At 45.3% G+C, this 22,391-nt stretch overlaps 1 protein-coding gene across 1 annotated transcript; it reads right to left on the reverse strand.

Moving 5' to 3' along the window:
• Positions 1-3,359: 3,359 nt before the first annotated feature.
• Positions 3,360-13,699, reverse strand: ARID3C (AT-rich interaction domain 3C). Its single transcript, XM_044657254.1, has 8 exons — positions 13,483-13,699; positions 12,157-12,561; positions 10,402-10,474; positions 8,339-8,522; positions 7,909-8,177; positions 5,955-6,146; positions 5,478-5,567; positions 3,360-4,062 (listed from the first exon to the last, which is right to left on the reverse strand). Exons 1-8 carry the CDS (start codon positions 13,519-13,521, stop codon positions 3,938-3,940), a joined length of 1,377 nt encoding a protein of 458 aa, XP_044513189.1. The 5' UTR covers positions 13,522-13,699; the 3' UTR covers positions 3,360-3,937.
• Positions 13,700-22,391: the final 8,692 nt, after the last annotated feature.

Below are 22,391 nucleotides of genomic sequence, written 5' to 3' on the forward strand. Positions count from 1 at the left end.
GAGAGAGAGAGAGAGAGAGAGAGAGAGAGAGAGAGAGAGAGAGAGAGAGAGAGAGAGAGAGAGAAGTGATGGAGGGAGTGAATGGAGAAGGCTCTGAGACCAGGATTAGCGGACGGGGACAGAGATCGGCTGCTGTCCGCCCTCACGCCACCGGGCTTGACTTAATGAAAATTGGCTTCTGGCCAGAGCTGCGGTTTTGTGGCTGGCGCAGCTGGGGAGGGGGTTAGGAGGGGAGGTTAAAGGGATCGATGCTGTTTTGCACGGTAGATGCCGCTGCTGTGGGAAGTCCCGGCGGCCCCCGATGTTACTGCATTCCCAAGGTGGGCGGGGGACAGAGAGCCTCCCACTGCAAACAGGCAAATAGGAGAGACGGACCTGAGTTGGGAGGAGGAGAGAAGACCGAGTAGAGGGGCTAACTAGTCCTGGCTGGACCGTTATTTAAAGATATGATTTTGATGGAATTATGTTTGGCATGCTATCATATGTATAACCTATATCCAATTGCTTACCTTTTCAGGGAAGGAGGAGGGGGGAGCTCAGGGTTTTAGAAAACTAATGTTAAAATTGTTTTTACGTGTATTTGAGAAATAATTAACTATCGGGGAAAATAAAATGGAGAGGAAAACATTAAAAATGTCATTTTGGTGGTTGCTTTTCAGTGCCTCCGTTTCCTCCTTTGTAAAACGAAGGATGTGGATCTCTAAAGTCTTCCTAAAATTCCTGAGGTGCCGCAGGGTGCAGGAAACAGCCGGGATGAAGGTCAGGACGGCTTGGGTTCAAGTTTTACCTCTAATACATACTTAGGGTGTATGAGTCACTGGACCCTGCCATAGTCATTTAAACCTCTCTGTGCCTCCAGGGAACTAAGGCTAAATTAGAGAGGAACTGCTGGTTTGCATGAGTGTTCTTTCCTACCCGGCGGTCCAGTGCCCCTCGGAAATCCGAGATCGAGAACAAAAATAAAACAATTCACTCACTGCTGGAAGCTGTTCCTTCTCTCTAGCCTCCTGCCAAGGTCTCCATGCCTCCGCAGAGATGAAAGCTCTTCCTGACCTTCCCCACACCCAATCTATCTGTTCCAACAGCTGTTTAATGGGAGCATTGTGTGTTTTGGAGTACTATGTTGGTAGTTGCTCAGAAAAAGCCTAGTCTGGATGAAGGGGCTGCCTGCTTGAGAAGTGGCGTGTGCGGAGGGATGGCTTTGATGAACCTAGTGGAAGCTTTAGTGTGGAAATCCTGCACTTTGTTCCTCTTCCTTCGGAGACAATTCAAAGCGGAGGCTGGTGGGGGCCGGGGTGGAGGGCAATTCAGCTGGATGGAGCAAGAGATCTGAACTGTGGCATGGGCTTGTACCCAGAGGCAGGGGAAAGAATTCAGCTCATGGGAACCTTCCCAATGGGTCTTAAATGGAATTTTTAATTCCCAGGTCCTTATGCTGGAGGATGGTGAAAAAAATACACGAAGAATTTTCAAAGGTGTGGAGAGGTAGAGAGAGATGCTGATAATGAGGAAGTGAAGAAAACCGAAGTCCCAGAAGGAGTGAGAGGAACCTTCTCCATAAAGTGAGCATATCTGGTGGACATGGGATGAAAGTGAGAAGGAGGAGGAGTGAAAAGCAACGCTTGTCCCAGTATCCCAGCCTCTCTAGGGAACATATGCTATCCCAACCCAAATCTTGCCATGAGCCCCATCACAAATAATGGATCTAAGTGAGTTAGAGTACTAAAGGAAAAGAGCACAACACTGGTGTATGGTGGGAGGAGAGAGAGAGAGAGATCTAGGAAGAGGGAGAAACATTCAGATCTCTGGGGGGGAGGGGTAGTAACAGGGATACATATAGGGAATCCTTGAGAAACACACAGGCAGGGCCCCAAATGACTGGGGAAACCCCAAAGGCCAGTAGCTCTGAGAGAGTGTTAACACATCGATTTCCCTGATAGTTCTGGGACCAGAACTCCAGAGCCCTAGGAACAGGAAGGGCTTAAGACTAGAGAGCCTACCACAAAGGAAACCTCAGGAGGAGCTAAAGGTGCCCAAGTCGCAGGTGCTAGGTCTCTAGTTCCATCTTGTTGGCCTTTTCCTTATTGGTAATCTATGGATCCATTGATCTGCCAATCCATCGATGTCTCTATCATCGAGGAGTCCATGTATCAGCTTCAGGCTCTGTCTGGCCTTGATCCAGATCTCTCCGATGTCTGTTCTCCCTCCCCCTCTTCTCTGGCCCCTAATCTTTACTCCTCTTTCTTTCTTTTCCACTGTCTCTCTGTACACACTCCCTCCCATCCTCTTTCTCTCTGCCCCCAAGCCTGGAACTAACCAACACTTTGCTCTCATCCTCATTCCCCTATAGCCCCTGGTGCCCTGGCTCCATGTTAAAACAGAGCTGGAGCCCTTGTTCCCCTTTTCCACCCACCTCCCACCAGGGCAGCCTCAACCATTTTAAGCTGCTTTTTAGGTGCAATCTGAGCCTCTGAATCATTTTTTATGTATCTGCCTCCACATCCTTAGGTCTGTCTCTGAATGCCAATTGCCCTCCCAGCTGTTGTCAGAGGTTCTAGTCCTGAATAAGAAAGGAAGAGCCATATCTCCATCAATCCCCTAACCTCACTGTCAGTTCAGACAGAGAGAAACCTATAATTCCCACTGGAACTGAGAACTATCTATACTCCCCGTAGAATCAGTGGAACTTTTTTAAATTCCTCAAATTCCAGACTGACCCTGCCTATTCCTGAGGAAGGATGAAGACCTGTATTGAGGATGGTGGGAATGTGAGGGAGGGGTTATGGTAGGTGGAGTTGGTGAAGTCTAAAGGTGTGGGGATGTGTATTTATGAAAGTAATTATGTGCTTGTAAGTGTGAGTGTTTGAGTATATGGCCACATGGATATGGGTGCGTAAATAGGCAGTAGTGACTCTCTGTCTTTGTGAGCCCTCTTCTTCCTAGAAGATAGTGTCCAGATTTCTTTCCGAAGGGGAAACATTAGAAAGAATATAAAGGTGGCTTGAAGCCCCAAGGGTGGAGCACGGAAAAGAATGGCTAAATCCAAACAATAAATCAATGTTCCCAGAGTTCTCAACCACGATAAACTTTTAAGCAGGGGCTAGGCAGATGGTTGCTGTAAGGGTTGTGGATAGGATAAAGAAATCAAAAAGCATCAGAACTGGAAGGGACCTTAGAGATAATTTAATCCAATCATGTAGAGATGAGTAAACTAAGATTAAGCAACAGAATAATGTGCCAAAGGCCACAGTATAAGCAGCCTAGTCCCAAACTAGAGACCTTCAGATTTCTGATGTAAAGCTCATCCCAAAGACCAGCAATGAGGAGAACACAATTCATGCTTAGAACAGTAAGGGCAGCAAGTTTATTGTTTGGTTGTGCTGACCCCCAAATGGATTCCCTCTCTGAGTCCTCCCTGGGTTCTGGCCCTCCAAAAACATCGGTCTAGGGCCTTACAAGGAACTCTGATGGGAGAGGAGGACTTAAAAGGGGGGGGGGGCACTAACTAAAGATGGAGAGGGGGACAGTAACAAAGGAAAAACAGAAATGGAGACAGGGTTTAAGACCAAGCTCGAAGAGGGCAGCTGAGCTCTTTGGTATATATAATACAAGGGGGAGGGGATAGTTCTTTGGCTAGGTAGGTGTAGATGGAACAGGGGTCAGGAGCATCACCCCCATTATGATGAGGTAGGCATGATATCGCAGCAAAATGTTTGGCTTCAAAGTCCATAATGGGGGTTGAGGTATAATTTGGTATAGGGAATAGAGAAGGGAACTCAACTGGGAAGGGGAGAATGAGGTGTTTTTTTTTCTTTTCCCTTATGCCTGGGAGTGCCCAGGTTGGGGAGGGGACTAGAAGACACAATGAAAGGGGTTTCTCCTCCCTCCAATAACCAGGATGTAGCTGAGAATCCAGGTCCTTTAGCTTTAGGTCTCCTTAAGGTGAGGTGCTGGAGAGGGGACCTGGAGAAGTATGGAGTCCAGGACTCGTGGGGCCCTGAGAATTCCTGCTGTTGTTGGTGGTTGAGGCCAATGGAGGTGGTCGCCGGGCAAAGAGGACTCCTAAGTTTGTTGACACAGAAAGAAGAAAGGAAATATGATGAGTCAGAGTCCCCTTCCTCCAGAATGCCTCTACTCCCTGCTTCCCCTGACTAGATTTCTTCTTTCCCATCCATGATTTTCAATAGAAGACCCTAAAAACAATATAGGCCACCCTGTTAGCTTGAGGTGCTAGTGTATACAGCCTGACCTCCATTCAAGTAGAGAAGCCTTCTGACTATCCATATCAATATAGACAATCTAGAACCACTTGAGGTGCATTCCTCCCCAATCGCCTAATACTAGTATAGACACCCTCCAACTTCCAGCAGTAGATGAATTCCTTGATGTATTGAGCCATGTAGATACCTCAATTCCTATCTCCCCACATCACGTTTGTGTGTGTTCCTTATACCAGTGTAGATACCCATTGAACCTTCAGATCAGTATAGATGCCCTATAGAGCTCTTAAAATTCATACCAGTAGACTTTGCCCATACCATAGGGTCACAGACTCTTAGTTCCCTCAACTATTACTCAGAAGCCACGGTTCCCACACTTCACCATGCTGGCTGCCTTTCTCTGGATGTCCCACTGGATCTTCAACATCTTATTAAGATATGGCACCCAGAACTGAACATATTTCTTCAGGGCTGACCAAGACATAAGAGGTCTAGATTATCACGGGCTACCATGACTCTGGCTACATATTATATGTACTATTAAATGTAGCATTACATACAATACTCTCCATAGTATTATATATTTCATAGAGTAACTCAGATCAGGATTATACTAATTTTTACAGTTGTCACAAACACTGATTATTTACAGTACAAATTCCATTTAAGTAACCCTTACCAAGTCTTTTATTCATAGAAATGGTTTTCTGGCCGGTTGTCATTATGGATGTACTAGTGCATTTGAGTAAAAAATTTGCATGATTTAACATGTATCCTTACGTAATCTTTTTAGATTTGACTTGTTCATATTATTTTTATGTAAATTCCAATAGCCAGTGTACTGGCTATAGCTTCCTTCAGATTTCACAAGCATGCCATTCTATGTCTTCATCCAAGTTATGGGTCAAAATGTGGAACAGAAAAGGACTAAAGAGAGAGAAGGACCTCCCTCTAGGCTGACATGGATCCATTAATAAATACTCTTTGGATCTGATCTTTAAAAACTAGTTAATTCTTCTGTCTCCCAGTCCCCACCTCCCTATCTCATCCAAAAGGATATCATGAGAGTTTTTGTCAAATGTTTACCAAAGTCAATGCCTTATAACACCTTATAACAACTGTGGATGCACAATTCCTTTACCAATGTAAATGCTCATTTGCAGACACTCTAATTCCCATGCCAGAGATGCTTCCTGACTTCTGCACTAGATATTTTGGAATCCCTATGCCATTATAAATATATTCTGGCCTCCCTACCAGTGTAGACAATGCCATTGATCTCCAGGGCCATGTTGATGCTGCTGATGCCATTGCCTGCCATGTTAAGGGGTACCTCCAGTGGCTCTTCTGTCCAGAGAAAAAAGAAGGGAAGGAAGGTCAGTTAGTTGGGGGTGGGAGGGTATAGAAAAATGGACACAGAAATGAGCCACAAGTTAACCTCATACCATGGAGATACTCGTAAACCTCTTACTTGTCCTGCCCCTCTTTATTCATTCTCTCATCTAAGACTTCTTCTTATACCATGTAACCTAAGGAAAAGGGCCCTCATTATCCCGAATTAGCCTTCAAATCCCTCATTTAGGTCCATAATCAAGCCAAAGACCTCTCTTTGTCTTCTAAGGGTACCCCCTGTAAATACCCTCTTGAGTTTATCAGCCCTTAGGAGCACCCATTCCCCCCACCATTGCTCATATATGCCTTGGAGTTCTTAGACCTCACCTTTACCTCCTTTACCTCGGATAGAAGTCTTGCTCCTGGGAAGGAGATTGGGAGGCAAGGTTGGACGAGGAGGGTCTAAAGGTCCCATCAACACAGCCTTCTTCTCCGGGGGTTCCTCTGGCCCTATCTTTTCTCTCATAGGGCCCAGGGCCATTGGTAGTGAAATTCGTGGTGTAGCTACTGCTGGTGCAGGCCCTAAGCCTTCCTCTGAAAAGGATGAGAAGTAGCATCAACATCAAGGCTCAGACCTCTTAAACTGGCCCCAGTGTCCCATTTGGGAAAGAGTACTATCACAGAATGACACCAACTAGACTTGGAATTAGAGAACTTTGCTACCTTTTTAACGTTAGCAAAGTAACTTTGCCTTTCTGGGCCTCAATGTGACCATGGGCAGATCATTTATCTTTGGTACTTGTAGCACCAATATTACGGGATTGTTGTAAAGAATGGAATGAGATGATATGTTTGTGTATAAAATACAAAAATAATGTTCCAAAAAGTCTTAAAGCAGTTTTAATTTATTAAAGATTATATATGTACATGTGTACATATATAACTTTAAAAATTTTAAGTATTCCATAAATGTCATCTATTCTATCCTCTTCTAGTCCCCAGAATATAAATGCCAAGAGGACAGCAACCATTTCTATACCTAGTAGTGCCTAGTATGATAGCTGCTTAATAAATGCTAACTGAATTGAACTGAATCTTTAAAAGGAGAGGGTTAGCCATATTCTTTGATTTCACTGATAGGTGTATACCCCAAGGAGGTCAAAGAGAGAAAGATAAGCCCCATATAAACACACACAAAAATTATAGCAACCTTTTGTGTCATAGCAAAGAATTGGAAACATAGCAGATGCCTATCAACTAGGGAATGGTTAAACAAAATATAGTACAGGAATGTGATGGAATTTTTTATATTTTACATCTTATAAAAACATTTCATATTTTATTTATACATAGCAAAATTTTATATGGATTTTATATTATATTTATAATATTTTATGAGGATTTATTACTATAAAATATAGAGAAGCAGAGAAAGACTTATATGACCTGATGCAAAGTAAAGTAAGAAAATGCAAAAAAAAACATTATTACACCTGGTGTAAATGGAAGGAGCAACAAAAAACCTAAATGAAACTGAATGTTGTGAAATTATAATGCCCACTCTTGGTCCTGAAAAGGATGAAAATGTACATCTCTCCCTTCTTTGATGAGGATGGAGATGGATAATGGATGTATAGAACACTGTAAATACTGCCAGACTATTGATATGTTGCTTATTTGGCTGAGATCCTTTTTCCTTTTTGTTTGTTATGGCTCGGAGACTTAAAAATGAAAGGGGTGGAGTTAGGCTAGATGACCACTAAGGTTTTCAGCTACCTTATATCTGTAAGTCTTAAACCTAAACTCCTAAGGTCCCATTTCTTCCCTCCCCTCTTTCATAACTCCCTTTACTCCATCTCTTCTAAAACTCATCCTACTTGAAAGATAGGTTAGGTAGAGGAACGAGTATAGGTGTCAGCTAAGACATCTGGGGGGAAGAGAGTTCATATATAGAGCTATAAGACGTCTTAGAAATCATCCGGTCTATTCCTCTCGTCTAAAAAGGGAGAAACCTGAGGCTTAGGAAGCTGTCATTCTCTGTTTCCCTGAACCAAAGTCTCCCTTGAACAGCTGGAGCCTGAATGGGCCAATCACGGAGTGTGGAGAGCTACAGAATTTAACTTATTTTAATATTAACAAATTAGCAGCCTAGAAGACACAAACCGCATCCATATCAGAACCCTGCACCTTCCAAATAAGGAGCCGCTCCACCAGCCTTACCACTCACCTCGAAATTAATTTCCCCGCCCCCTTCTGTTTTCAGACTTGCCTGGATCTCTCTCCGCCCCTTCACCAGTCCCCTTACATTTGCCCCCCTCCCCTCCCATTCACTGCTCCCAGTCACGTGTGCCCACACCTTTCTTAATGGGGGCGTGGCCGTGCCCCTGGTTGTGGCCAAGTTGAGCGCAGGCGAGGGCTGGTAGACCTGGCACCGCAGGCGAGGTGACTGAGGGCCCCCGAGGAGGAGGAGGAGGGGCACCCGCGGGGGGGAAGCTGAAGAGCGGGGCTGTCCCGTAGGTCTGGCGCCGGCCTTCTCGTCTATTACTGTCGATGGCTGCCTGGAGCTCCCCGGGAGAGCTGAGCGCCCGCGTCTCACACTCGTAGGGGTAGAGATACTTCATATACCTGTAGAGCAGGGGTGGGTTGCATCCCCAGGGATACCTCAAACCCGAGCTCAGTGCCCCGAGATCCCTTCCCCGAAGTTTTCCAAACCCAGCCCTACTCCAGCCAGACCCCATTTCCTGGCCCTCCGGCAATGCCCCATCACCGCCCCGCCCCTATCTCACTGGGTGCGCAGCGTGAAGGCTGCAGAGGTGATGGACGTGGGCAGGCTCAGGCCCCGAGTCACCTCCCGCCACACCTTCCGGTTGATGACCTCCACTAGCCCCCCTTTCTCCGTCACCAGGCGGTACAGCACATAGAGATCCAGCACTTGCTTTGCCATGATCGGGATGCGGTTCACTGGGGTGCCTAGGGAGGAGGGCGAGAACACCGAAACAGTAGGGAGCGGAGAATGGGAGGGTCAAGCAAGCAAGACGGGGCCGAGGGGGGCACGGGACTCTGTCGGATGGGGCTCGGAGGACCCGGAGTTTCCGGGGCGGCAAAAGGGGCATGGACTCCTTGAGGCGTGTAAGACACGAAGATCTCTAAGGAAAGAGAGGGTGGGAAGGATAGTGGGAATACGTAATGGGTACATAAAAGGGTTGCAGCATGATTTGGGGCAGGTCATAGCTGAGGTTGATGATGGTAGGCCCCAGGGTCCTCACAAGGGCCACGGGCCAGGGACAGGGATATCTGCAGCGGGTCAGGATAGACTGAAGGAAGGTCTACCCGACAGTAAAAGGAAGAGGCAGATTAGGGAGAGATAAGGGAACTGTGGCATCTCTTTCCCTAGAGATCTCTGAGGGGCTAGGGCAAGAGCGGGAGAGCTGCCCAGAGGCTGGCGGATTCTTTACAATCTCTTCTCTAGCTTGCAGAGGTTGGGGGTTTTCGGATCCTGTCCTGCCGCCCCCGCTCCTGCTCCCGCCCCCGCCTGGCCCGTGACAAAGGGTCCTGTCGAAGCTGAGCGATGGGCCCCAGTTAATTTGCGCTGATTTTTACCGATCCCATTCCCACCGCCAGACCCTTTGTGCCCGAACAATTAGCCGCAGGCCTGATTAATGGGGGGAAATTATCGGCCCCTCGGGACTCTTCCCCTCCCCTCTCTTTCCCTCCTCCCAGCTCCCCATTTTCCTTAGCATTTCCCGATTGGGGGTGGGAGGGGTGGGCAGGGCTATCCTCCCATTTCCTTCCTTCATCCCTTGTATAGTTAAATAAGGGAGAGAGGGGTTGGGGACATGTGGGGAAGGTAGAAAAGTGAGCTCAAATTCAGAAACCAAGGCCCAGGGGGTGGGGGTACAGATTAAGAGAAAAGGAGACTGCTTGTGGGGGTCAGAAGTTTTGAGGAGAGGCAAGGGCAGAGGGCTCGATGGGGCGGGGACCCCGCAGGTCTCTCTGGGAGCACTAGAGCGGCACAAAAGGAGGGGGGCTGAGGCAAGTTAATTAGTGGCCTTATCAGGCTGCGATGGGGAGGGAGTTAATTAGCTTTGGAGAAAGAGATAATGACTCAGACTCTAGGCCCATGAATCTGGGGAGCTGAGGGGGGAGTGGAGTGATGGACAGGCCACCCAACGTGCTTCACAAGCTGGGTTCTGCTCTCCAATTCTAGCGCTTTCCCCTTAAGCTTTGAGATCCCCAGGGAAAGGATTCCCTGGCCTCCTTCGTTTTCCTAATTCCTTGGCCTCATCCTCACCCCTCAGAAAGTACTTCCTGTGGTCTAACTTCAGGAAAGTTCCCAGTATCAACCCATGTCCAGAGTTGCTCTGGGGTGGGAGACAGGAATCTTTCTTTTTGGCAATGAGGGAATTGAATCCGTAGAGAAATCTCAAGCAAAGGATCCAGTAGTCCTAAACCCCCAGCTCAAGTCTGTGGTCCAGGAAGCTCCTTCCCAACCCAGTGACCCCTCCCGTGGTGAGCGTCATCGATTGAGGACTCATTAACCTGCCAGCATCTCCGTTGCTAATTAATTCCCATGGGAGAAAGGGAGGGGCTAATTAATCGAGGTAGGTCAGAGGTTAAAGATGTTACTGAGGTGTCCCCATCCCACCCACCCTACCCCCCAGCCTCGCTCCAGCCCCGATCTATCCATAAGGTCCAAACCTCACAACTCTTCCAGCTTTAAGCCACTCTCCCGAGTGAGGTTGGGAGCTAGCCTATGAGGGTTTGGGTCTAGGACACCTTCAGGGAAGTAGGGGTACTTTGGGCACCAAGACCCCACCCCCCTCTACATCCTTCCCATACCGCCCCTCACCCCTCTTCTGCATGAAGCTGAACAGGTCATCCAGGAATTCTTTCCTCTTGGGGTCTGCGTCGAGCTCATACAGCTGGGGGCGGGGAAGAAGGTGTATTTACCACCCTAGACCCCATCAGCACCTTCCCTTCCCTCCCCTCCCTTCCCTTCCCCTTAAGCAGAACACTTTCCTCAGGCCCCATCCACAGAATCGTGTGCTCACAGGGGTATGGGTGATGTTAGGATCAGGGCTGAGGATAAGGATCTCGTGTATTTGAAATGGATTGGTGAAACCTGCCGCATTCAAGGAGGTCCTAATTAGGCTCAGGGTGGGGCTGAGGCCTCATAGTTCTGCCCTGGGGAGTTTGGGCTCCCTCACAGGCACGGGTGGCCTGAGAGGTGTCAGGAATGGGCAGAGGTGCAATCAGCCAGAGGGAAGATGTCCTGAAGGAGAGGGTACTTCCTCCGAAGAGGAGAAATGAGGAGGGGATCAGTGTGGTCCCAGGAGCTCTCTACCTCCCAATCCTTCCAGGACTTTATCTCTAACTCAATCCTGATCTTTCCTCTTGGTGATTGGTTAAGCCAGACTGCAGTTGACCAGGAGGGTTTAAAACTACCCTCGACACCTCCCACCCCAGACTATGTGGATCTCTGATGGATTGAGTTTTTATCCCCATGTCATCGGGTGTCATGGGGGTGATTATAGAGCTTTGCAACACTGCCTTGCTAAAGACGGGCAATAAAGGGGACCAGAAGTGATCCCTGTGACATCTTAAAGAAAAGCTCCTGAATGATCATCAGAAATAATACCCCACCTAGTAACATGAAAGAATTAGTCCTTAATTTATAGGCAACAAATAACTCCTGAATAAAAACTAAAATACACACATCAATAGGAATAAAAATTCTGTAACCCCCCAAGTAGCCCTTCCTGGTAAACCATTATGAGCTCCCTCCCAAACAGTCATTCACACCATTGATATTCAACTCCCATCTCCAGTAATACAGTTACATATCTAGAATAAACTTCATGTAAATATAAACAAGATGTCAAGGCCTTAGAGGGGGAGGGAGAAGAGGAAAAGAGATTGGAGGAGTGGAAAGTGTAATAACTGAGCCATGGAAGCATAAACTATCCACCCCACTTCCACAAGTCAAAGGAATCACCTCACCCCATTCCCAATCCCCCAACCCCCATCCCTCACTGTCAGGTAAGGGGGTAATGGGACGTGACATTCAGAGGGGGTAGTGCTCAGAGGAGGCTGGGAGGAGAAATGGATAGAAGATGGACAATGAAAGCACCCCCACACACATCTGACATCCTCTACTGACATAATGGACCCACCCCCATCCCCACAAGAGATTTCTTTTGAGATCTTTGAACCCCCTTTCAGCTATTCCAACCTCTGTATTTCCCTTGTCTGTCTGAACCTGTCAAACTCTTGTCTTCCCTTCTTTCTATTTCTTCCATAACTCCCTCTGTCTCTATTCCTCCACTGCAGAGCCCTGGGGGTGGGGGGTGGGGTGTAGGATGAAGGGATTGGGGCCCCAGCCGCTGCTCCTTCCTGGGGCATCGGCTTTCAGGAGAAAGGAGAGGGGATTGTGTATCAGGGAAAGGGTCAGGTGGGGTAGATGGGAGTTGAAGGTCAAGTTCTCTAACTCATACTCTACCTATCTCTCCCTGTACTAGAAATCTTAGAACACATTGGAGATGGAGGTGGGGAAGTATGAACCCAGACTTCTGGGCTCCATGTCTTACCTGCAGGGATCTCCTACCTGTTTAAACTGTTCCTCATAAGTCCACTCATGGTGCTGGGGACCAGAAGGCTGGCTGGGGGTAGACACAGGTAGGCCTGGTCCTGGGCTAGGCTGGGGAGGTTGCCCCTGAGGCCTAGTCTCCTCTTCATCTTCTTCTTCCTCCTCTTCTTCCTCTTCATTTTCACCCTCTTCAGTGCCCCCCAGAGCCCCCTCCTCAGGAGACTGCTGGGCCCTGGAACCCACTGGATGGGATCGTTGGGGAGGCAGGGATGGGGGGATGGGATGAGGAAGTGGGGGTGGAACCCCACCTTGAGCTAGCCGGGCTGCCTGCTGCCTCTGTAGGGTCTCCATCACAGCTTCCAGCCGCAGTCCACCCCCAGGGGGTGCTCCAGGCATAGGGCGGGGCATTGGGGAGAGGGCTGCCTGCAGGAGCACAGGGGAGGGAATATTGTAGAATTGGAAAAACCAATGAGTTCTCTCCAAGATACCCACCCCCACCCCCCAGGTCAGATCTTGCCCCCACCCTTCCAAAGACCTTTCCAATTTAGCCAACTCTGACAATTTTCCTGATCCTCAACTCTTCTGGAGCACTTCATAGCCCCCACCCACCCACCAATAGGGTCTCCCTGTCAGCCCCAGACCCTCTTTCAGGGACCTCTCAGGGAATCACTCAGATTAAACTCCAATATACCATGCACACACCCAACCCCTTCCTATGTTGGGCTTCCCTTCCCTAGTCCCCAATTCTCAGGGTCCTCCGGGCACAACGGGGAGAATTACAAGGAAAAAGAAGATGGAGAGGCAGAAATAAAGAGCTAGGAACCTGGAAAACTGAAAGAACCACGGAGAGACTATGAAACAGAGGGGGAGATAGAGAAAGGGGCAGAGATGGGAGGGACATCGACAGACAGGGAAAGAAAGAGACTGGGATAGGAACAGAGACAGAGACAGAGATAGGAGATGGGTAAAGGATAGAGACTGAGCCAAGAGAAAAAGACCGAGAAAAGGATAGAGACAGAGGCCACAAGGGGGAAAAAATCTAGTCAAAAAGAGAAAGTGAAAAGGGACTGAGGGCAGGAGCTTTGGGGGAAACTAGGAGGAGGCGGACAGGGGAATTCCCTGGACATTAGTAGCTGGTCATCCAGGAAACTGGACACCTCAAGCATCCCCAACTCGGGTCACTTTGGATACTAATCTTTTCTCACACTGGTCACCACCTCTGACATTGGTCACACTGCACTCCTCGGACCCAGGTGTCCTCCTAACCCCTTGCTCCGGACTTTGAGCCCCCTCGGACTAGTCCTTCTGACCCAGGACTCTGATCCTCTTGAACCCCGGACTCACCAGAGCGCTGCGGGCGGCTGTCCCCAGGTTCTCCACCATGCTTTAGCCGCCCCGCGCCCCACTCTGGCTCTCGATGCTCCCGGCTCCCGGCTGCAGGGTCTGGTTCCAGCTCCCCGTCCCCGCTTCTCTCTGGCTACTTCCTCTACCCCACCTGCCCTTCTCCCTCTGTCCGGCTCCCTCCCTTCCTCCTTCTAACCTTATCCCCTATCCCTTCTTAGTCTCCTTTCTCTCTTCTCTCTTTGGCCACTCGCGCCGGGTCGGAAGAACGACAGAGGCAGGGAGGGGCGGGCGAGTGGCGCTGTCCCGGGACCCAGGCGTCCGGGCCTCCCTTGGGGCGGGCGGGGCGGAGCAGATGGTGTGCCGGCTGTCGCGCTCTCGTTCTCTCTCTCTCTCTCTCTCTCTCTCTCTCTCTCTCTCTCTCTCTCTCTCTCTCTCTCCTTCCCCCTCCCCCCCTCCCTCCCCCTGCTCTCTCTCTTTCGATATCTGGATCGTTCCTGCCCCAGTTTTTCCTCCTCTTTTCTGGCAACAAGTGTCCGCAGGCATCGCATCCCCAGGGCGGCCATTCGCCCTGCAGAGACTGGGAGAGAGTGTATGTGGCGCGGATAGGGTGCCTTGGGGTGGTTGGGGTCGAGGTGGGGGGCGGCGTACGGAGACATTCTCCTTTAGAGAGGTGACACTATGTATGTAGGGAACATCATGAGAATGGCACCATGTTCCCTTAGACGGTGGGACTATAATGGTGTGGATGCCATTGTGTGTCTGTGGCAAACAGCTAGATGAGTGTTTCCCTTAAAGCCCGGAGCGTTTCCCCATGCTTCACTGGAACAAACATTGCACCACACACCACCAACACAAGCACACATTCATACAGGGGTGCACACACAGAGACAAACACACGTTCTGTACCCCCTCCTTGGTCATGATCACTGCGGCTGTCCTGCCGCAAAGCTGGGAATCATTCCCCTTGACACTGGAATGAAGATGGACAGAGACAGAGATATTCCTGGAGCCCAACCCAAATGCAGACATCTTTCCATTTCTGGTCCCCACCAAACTAAAGCAGTTTTCTCTCAATAGCTGCTCTGGGTCTGAATGACTTACTTAGGTATTGGCTCAGCTATCCACTTTCCTTTAGTTGCATAAACTAAAACACTGGGATGCCTTAGGACAAAAATATACAATCTCCCTCTTGCATAATTGTGAAAAAATATATGCAAAAACGTATCCCATCAACTGTGACTCCCAAATCAGCACATGCAACCCCAACCCGTCCCTAACCATCCACATAGGTATTTTCAGTGGTCTATTAATCATCTCCACCTGGATGTTGCAAGGTACCAGGTGTCCACAAATGACTTCATCATATTCCTCCCAAATAGGCTGAAATATTTCCCTTATTTCTGTTGTCATCGCCCCCTTAAGTGCTAAACCTAGGAATTATCTCTGATTTTCCCAGACATTGCTATGCCCTTTCTTCTCCCCACTTAACCTCCATGTTGAATAAAATCCCAGAATCTCAGAAACTGTTTAGTCCAATCTAACTCTTTACAGATATCCCAATATGTGGTCATCCAGCCTTTTGCCTGAAGCTTTCTAATGAGAGGCAACACACTATCTCCTGAGGCAGATTCTATTTTCAAAATTGTCAGGAAGATCTCCCTTATATCAAACCTAAATTCACCTCTTTGCACCTTCTACCCATTTACTCTCTCTGAGAGCAACCAGAACAAACCTAACCTGTCTTCCACATGAGAGACCTTCAAATATATGAAGAAGGCTATTATGCTTCCCCTTAAGCCTTCCTCAGGCTAAACAACTCTAGCTCCTTTGATCTCTTCTCCTATGGGGTATATTCAAGGGCTTTTACTTTCCTGGTTACCCTCCTCCAGTTCTCCAGCTAGAGATATGAGATCCTACTAGATATTCTTCTGCAGATCCATGTCCTTCCATGTGGTACTTAGAACTAAACACAATACTGTATAGCAGTGATGGTGAACCTTTTAGAGATGGAGTGCCGGGACCTGCCTCCACCCCAGCCCCCCAGAGAGAATGCCCTGCTAGCACTCCCCAGACCACATCAGACATGGTGGAGAGGGGAAGGGGACCAGCTCCACCCCACCTCCCTCTGCCTTTCTAGTAACAAGCCTGGGGGGAAGGGGAGCCGAATGCCTACAGAGAGTGCTCTGTGTGCCATCTTTGGCCCTGTGCCATAGGTTCACCATCACTGCTGTATAGAATAGCACAGGGAGATTATCACCTTCCTAGTCCTGGATACTAGGTAATCTAAATTTCATTAGTTTTCTTGATTGTCATATCATACCATTGACTCATAGTAAGCTTCTAGCCCAGTATAAAACAAAAACAAATCCAGATCTTTTTTTCAGAGGAATTACTATTTAACCAGATTTCCTCCCTGCCTTCTTGAATTTCTGAAACTAAATTTGAACCTAAAAGTATAAGATTTCACATTGATCTCTATTGCCTTTTATTTTTATTATGTTTAGCCCTATATTCTTGTCTTTTACATTTTTTGGATCATGATTCTATTATCCAATGTATTAATTATCACTCCTAACTTTGTGTCATATGTAGATTTAATACTTTCACCTAAATCATTGATGAAAATGACAAAATGTACTGGGCCAAACACAAATTCTTGGAACACTCCACTAGACACCTCATTTTAGATTAATATGGACTCATGACTGACCATTCTTAGGGTCTAGTCAAGATATATTTTTTTTTAACCCTTGTACTTCGGTGTATTGTCTCATAGGTGGAAGAGTGGTAAGGGTGGGCAATGGGGGTCAAGTGACTTGCCCAGGGTTACACAGCTGGGAAGTGGCTGAGGCCGGGTTTGAACCTAGGACCTCCTGTCTCTAGGCCTGACTCTCACTCCACTGAGCTACCCAGCTGCCCCAAGATATTTTTAAATAATAAAATTCAAAGTTGTTTTCATTTTCATTTTTCTTATCAGACTGATGCTAAAAATGATTATTGATTATCGATGTTTCTTGATATGTGGTTATTATAACCAAGCATAACCATGAAAGGGTTAAGAAAAATCTACTCCTTTCACTGAAGACCTGGGGAAAATATGGAAGTAGAATATTGCATACACTGTCAGACATGGTGGATACATTGGCTAGTTTTACTGAAATCCTTTAAAAAAAAATCTTTCTAGGGGACAGCTAAGTACCTCAGTAGATTGAGAACCAGGCCTAGAGATGGGAAAGTCCTGGATTCAAATCTGACCTCAGATACTCCCTAGCTGTGTGACTCTGGGCAAGTCACTTAACCCCCATTGCCTTGCTCTTACTGCTCTTTCTACAAGGATTCCTCACTGTATAGGGAAGTGAGTGGGGATATATTTGAGGAGAAATGTGATGTCAAAACAAAAGACCAATAAAAGTAAGGAAAATTTGTTTTTTTATTGTATTTTCCCCTTCAAGAACTGCCTATTAATATTATTTGACCATTTAATGAGAAGTGGTCCTTACTCATATTCATTTCTGTCAGTTTCTAATAGATTCTTAATTTTTATCATATAATTATTTTATTCATCATCTCCTTTGCATTGCCCCACTATCAAACTGTGCAGAAGCAGCTGTGGTTCAGTGGATAGAGGGCTGAGCCTGGAGTCAGGAAGACCTGAATTCAAATACAGCATCAGACACTTCCTACCTATGTGATCTTGAACAAGTCACTTGACCTCTGATTGCCTGACGAAAGGATCCATTGGATCCACTGAGGAAGGAAATGGCAAATAACTACAGTATCCTTGCCAAAGAAAACCCCATGGAGCTGACCATGGGATCACAAAGAGTCATACACAACTAAACAACAATCAACCTAGCAATCAACCCTCATCATTTCATACTTGGAATATTGAAATAGGGTCTCCCTACTTCCAGTCTCTTCTCTCTCCTATTCTTCTATACCAGATTAGTCTTCTTAATGAACAGAATTGATCAGTTCATTTTCCTCTTCAAAAATCAACTTTCCATTTCCACTCTTCCTAGACTAATAAATCTTTCATACTCCTGCCATACTAATTTTCATTAGACATAGATCAGATTGATCATGTTACTTTTCTACTCAAAATTTTTCAGTGGCTCCCTCCTGCCCACCAATTAAAAGTTCCAAGTCTTTTGCCTACTATTCAAGGACTTCTATAAACTAGCATAACACTCCCTTTCTAGCTTTATCCTAAACTACAACTCTGTGAAGTCTACACTCTATCAAAATTACATTTATTCTTTTTCTTTCTGCTCTCTACTCCATGCTTTCTGACTTTTATTTAATTGTTCCTGACTTCACTGTGCATGAATTATCTTCCTTCTCCCTTTTGATTTGCTGAATACTTTAAATTTAAGGCATCCCTTAAATTTAGTTCAACTCAAGTCCTAAGCCTTCCTTCATTTCTCTCTGAAATTTTGTATTTGCCAATTATTTCCTTGTGATCTTGAGCAAATTATTCCTCTGGATCCCAATGTTGGGGGAGGTTATTTTGTGGAACCGGTGACCCAGAACTGTAGCTCTGTGCTTATATAGGGAGTTCAATTTTGAACATTTCTTTTATTTTTTTAATTAAAGAGAATTTTTTCAATCAACAAAAATTCAACTTCTCTCCAACCCATCTCCCTCTCCTCACTGAAAAAGGAAGAAAAGATAAATCCCTGTTATAAATTTAATCAAGCAAAATAAAACCCCAAATTAGTTATGTCCAAAAAAAGTGTCTCAATCTGCATATTTATACAGAGACAACAATATTGTATAGATAGACTTTGAATAGGAACTCTGATCAAAGTAATAACCAACCATGATTCCAGCGGACTGGATCACTTCTCTATCAAAAATAGATATAGGGGGGGCAGCTGGGTAGCTCAGTGGAGTGAGAGTCAGGCCTAGAGACAGGAGGTCCTAGGTTCAAACCTGGCCTCAGCCACTTCCAGCTGTGTGACCCTGGGCAAGTCACTTGACCCCCATTGCCCACCCTTACCACTCTTCCACCTATGAGAAAATACACCGAAGTACAAGGGTTTTAAAAAAAAATAGATATAGGTACATATCTACTAATTATGCTCCAAGGGTAGCATGTTTCATCATGAGTCCTCTGGAATCATGGTTGGTTATTACTTTGATCAGAGTTCCTATTCAAAGTCTATCTATACAGTATTGTTGTCTCTGTATAAACTGATCTCCTAGTTCTGCTTACTTCATTTAAGTCTTCCTAGGTTTCTCTGAAACCACCTCCTTCCTCATTTCTTTTTTAAAAAATCCTTACTTTATGTCTTAGAATAGATCCTAAGGATCAGTTTCAAGGCATAAGAGTGGTAAGGGCTAGCCAATAGGAGTTAAGTGACTTGTCCAGGGTCACACAACTAGGAATTGTCTGAGGCCAGATTTGAAGCCAGGACCTCCCATCTATGAGCCTGGCTCTCAATCTACTGAGCTTCCTATTTAGCCCCTATCAAGACTTTTTATAATGATCTCTTCTTGATCTGTTGTTTCTCCGGTCATTTATTTTGGCTATGGGATTGCATACATTTTTATCTATTTTTTCAATCTTTTGACTTCATTTTAATATTTCTTGTCACAAAAAGCAACTAACTTCTGTTGGGTTCATTCTAATTTTCAGGATGTTCGTCGATAGGAAGGGTTGTGATTCAATTCTGGATCTATAGCTCAGTTCCCTTTCTATTCAATTATGTGTTGTGAGAAAACTTTAATTGTTTGAACATAGTCTTGGGTGACTGAGAAGCTGGACCACCTCTACCTGTTGCTTAGAGATCCTTGATTAGGAATCTAGGATATGTTGACCAGAAATCCAGTCAGATCCAAAGACTCTTGCAGGTAGTTTTCTCTAATTATATATCTCAGGCAACCCAAATGTCATCTGAAGAATGGTACTGGTCAGTTATTGTTTTCATGTTCTTTTGATGGAATACAGAATATAGACACTGGGGGGAGGGAGGGAGATACCTCTTTTTGTGATTTCAGAGAATTGTATTTGCCCATTCTCCCCACACTGATTCTCAAAACTCACTAATCTCACTCTTGACTCAGAAATCCCCTAATCCTCTTCCTCTAATTAGGAATCATATTACCTAATTCTGAATCTTGTTTTCTACCCTGTTGTTTTATTTGGTCTTATTTGATTACTTTTAATAAAAATGTCTCCCTTGTTTTTGGGGTCCATGTCGAGTTAAAGAATGCCGAGTCTCAATTTGTTCTGCAATTGGCATGGTTTACTTAATAAATCAATATGCTCAGAAGCTCAAACCTTTGTTTCCTCAGTCATTTCAGATTTCACTAGCAACTACTTCTTGTGCTAAGCTATTAATTTCTTTCAAATTCTTTTTCCCATAGCTCTCACTTCTTTCTCAATATTTTTCTAGCACTTATTTCATTTATTAAAAATATTTTAACTTTCAAAAACTCTTGCCTCATCTTTCAGGAATTCTAGTTGAACTTGTGCTCAAGTTGTGTTTTTCTTTGAGACTTTGCTTGTAGATATTTTGGGGTTATTCTCTTCTTTTGGGCTAGGGACCCTATCACCATAATAGCTTTTTATGGTGGTTTCTTTTGTTTGTTTGCTCATACTTTCAACCCATTTTATGACTTCAGCCTTTATGTTAGGCCCAGGCTTTGTGCACTTCTGGAGGGAATGTCTGGGATAGTCCTGCTGTTTACTTTGGGTATTGGGTGTGGTGTTATTCCAAGACCTCAAGCAAGGGACCTGCAAGCTTTCAGTGCTCCCAAAGAAGCCTAATTCAGGGCAAAGTCAAATTTTTGCCTTCCTGATATAAGCCCTGTAAATTCCTGATCTGAGTTTGGGTCTGAGCAATATGTCTGTGCTCTTGGCTCCAGTAGGAAATCCTGTAGACTGCCACTAGAGCCAGACAGAAAGCTCTTCTGATTTAGGTACAGAATTGCAGATTTCTCTTTTGGTCTAGGATTCTTGCCCTGTTATTTCACTGAAGGAAATTAGGATTGAGAACCCACTCTCCTGTGGCTAGAAAAGAGCTGCTTCTTGCTTCTAAATTTTCTTCCTGCTTGTTTGGCTAAGGTTTGAGATCCTTGCTCACCTTGGAATGCTACCCCTGGGCACAGGTCCTCTCCTCAGTGCTGGAGCTGCTATTTGACATCTATTCCTGGATCCTGCACAATGTTGGGACCCCTCTTTAAGAGGATGTGAAACTCTTCTTACCTAGGTGTGTAATTCAATGCTGCTGTTCCTGCCTAGATTTCCATTCCCAGTGACTAGATTTCTCTTGTCAAGTCATGTGGATTTGGGCTATAAAAATGACATGTGGGTTTTCCCCCCTTAGATTTCCTGATCAAGACTTGTCTTGTGCATTTTCTTGATCTGTTTGGAGATTTTTGTGAGGGGGAGCTCAGCTGTAATCCTCCTACTTTCTTAAGCTTCTCAGTAATGTTTCTTTTTTTGGTACAGACCCCCACCCAGGAATATCAGAATTTGGTTCACATCTGCACATCTATAGAAACAATAGGAAGGGGTCCTTAGCTCCTAAGCAAACATGAAGGCTAAAGGATACTGAATATGGCAAGCATATATAAGTGCTCATAGAGTAAAAATTATTCTCTTTCTCATTCAGGTGAGTCCCACCTCCCTCAGGGGTCCAAATACTTGCCTCTGAATTTACCATACCATCAAGGGTGCTGCCCTGACCAATGGGAAATCACTTGGGCTTTTTAAAAAAATCAAGTATCTCCAATAAGTCCCACCTCTACCAAGGACCTATGTAATTAAGATTTCTAGTGACATCTCCTGGAAAGCTTAATATTAATTTTATTATATATACTACTATACATTTAGTATTAACTTCTTCATATACTGAGATATTAAGTGAACTCCAGAATCACTGTAAATAATATCCTCTGATACCCAAGATTAGACCATTTCTCATCTTGACAAAGGTTACATTAATGAGAAGGCAAGGGGTTAACATCCATATTAATCTTAATAAGGAATTGATATGTCAATTAGACCAAGTATAAATCATACCACCTTCTTTTTACCAGGGAATTGGGCTTAAAATTCTGAACAACAAATGTCTGTTTGGACAAAGTCAATGTAGGAATTTATTTTACTGAACTAACCATACTTAATGTGAGCTTTTGAAAAATTGTACCATGGCAAGAGAATAGTGATAATTGCAAGAGAGGTAATAAATGCTTGCAAAAAAAAAGTTTATGAATTGAAACAATAAGTTCATCTCCTAAGGAATCTCACAAACTTTGACAGTAGAGAAATTCTAGAGGCCCTTATCAGGTTTCTCTTTGGATATACCCTACATCTGGAAAGTATGAGGGGAGTTATGATAAGATCTTAACCTGGGGTCCACAGACGTTGAGATCCATGGATAGCTTTCAGGGGGGTCTGTGAAATTACACAGGAAAAAAAGATTATATCTAAATTTTCATTAACCCTTAACTAAAACTTAGCATGGTCCTTATCTTCTTCTGAGAAAGGGGTCTATGGACTTTAGCAGATTGCCTAAAGGGTCTATGACCCTCTGGCCAAAAATTCCTGTTCTAGGTTATTTCTAAGGTATCTTCCAATTCTATTTTCCATGATTCTATTGGTGTTTTGGCTTATTTTCCTCCCAAATTACATGCTTCCTAAAAGTTAATACTATATCTCATCTGAACTATGCATCTTCCTCAGTACCTAATCTAGTAAAATCTATATAAAGTGCTCAATTAAATACTGGTTAAATTGTAATGAAAACTTTTAATGCTTTTCCCACTACCTTCTGCACCAACCCCAAACCCATTTTCCTAGATTTCAAAACTTTAAAATAGGAGTATCATAGATCTCAGTAAAATTTATGGACTCAGTTTCAGAATAATGTTTTTAAATCATTGAAGAAAATGCTAAA

The sequence above is a fragment of the Gracilinanus agilis genome, chromosome 1, assembly GCF_016433145.1.
Source record: "Gracilinanus agilis isolate LMUSP501 chromosome 1, AgileGrace, whole genome shotgun sequence".
Taxonomy (NCBI): domain Eukaryota; kingdom Metazoa; phylum Chordata; class Mammalia; order Didelphimorphia; family Didelphidae; genus Gracilinanus; species Gracilinanus agilis.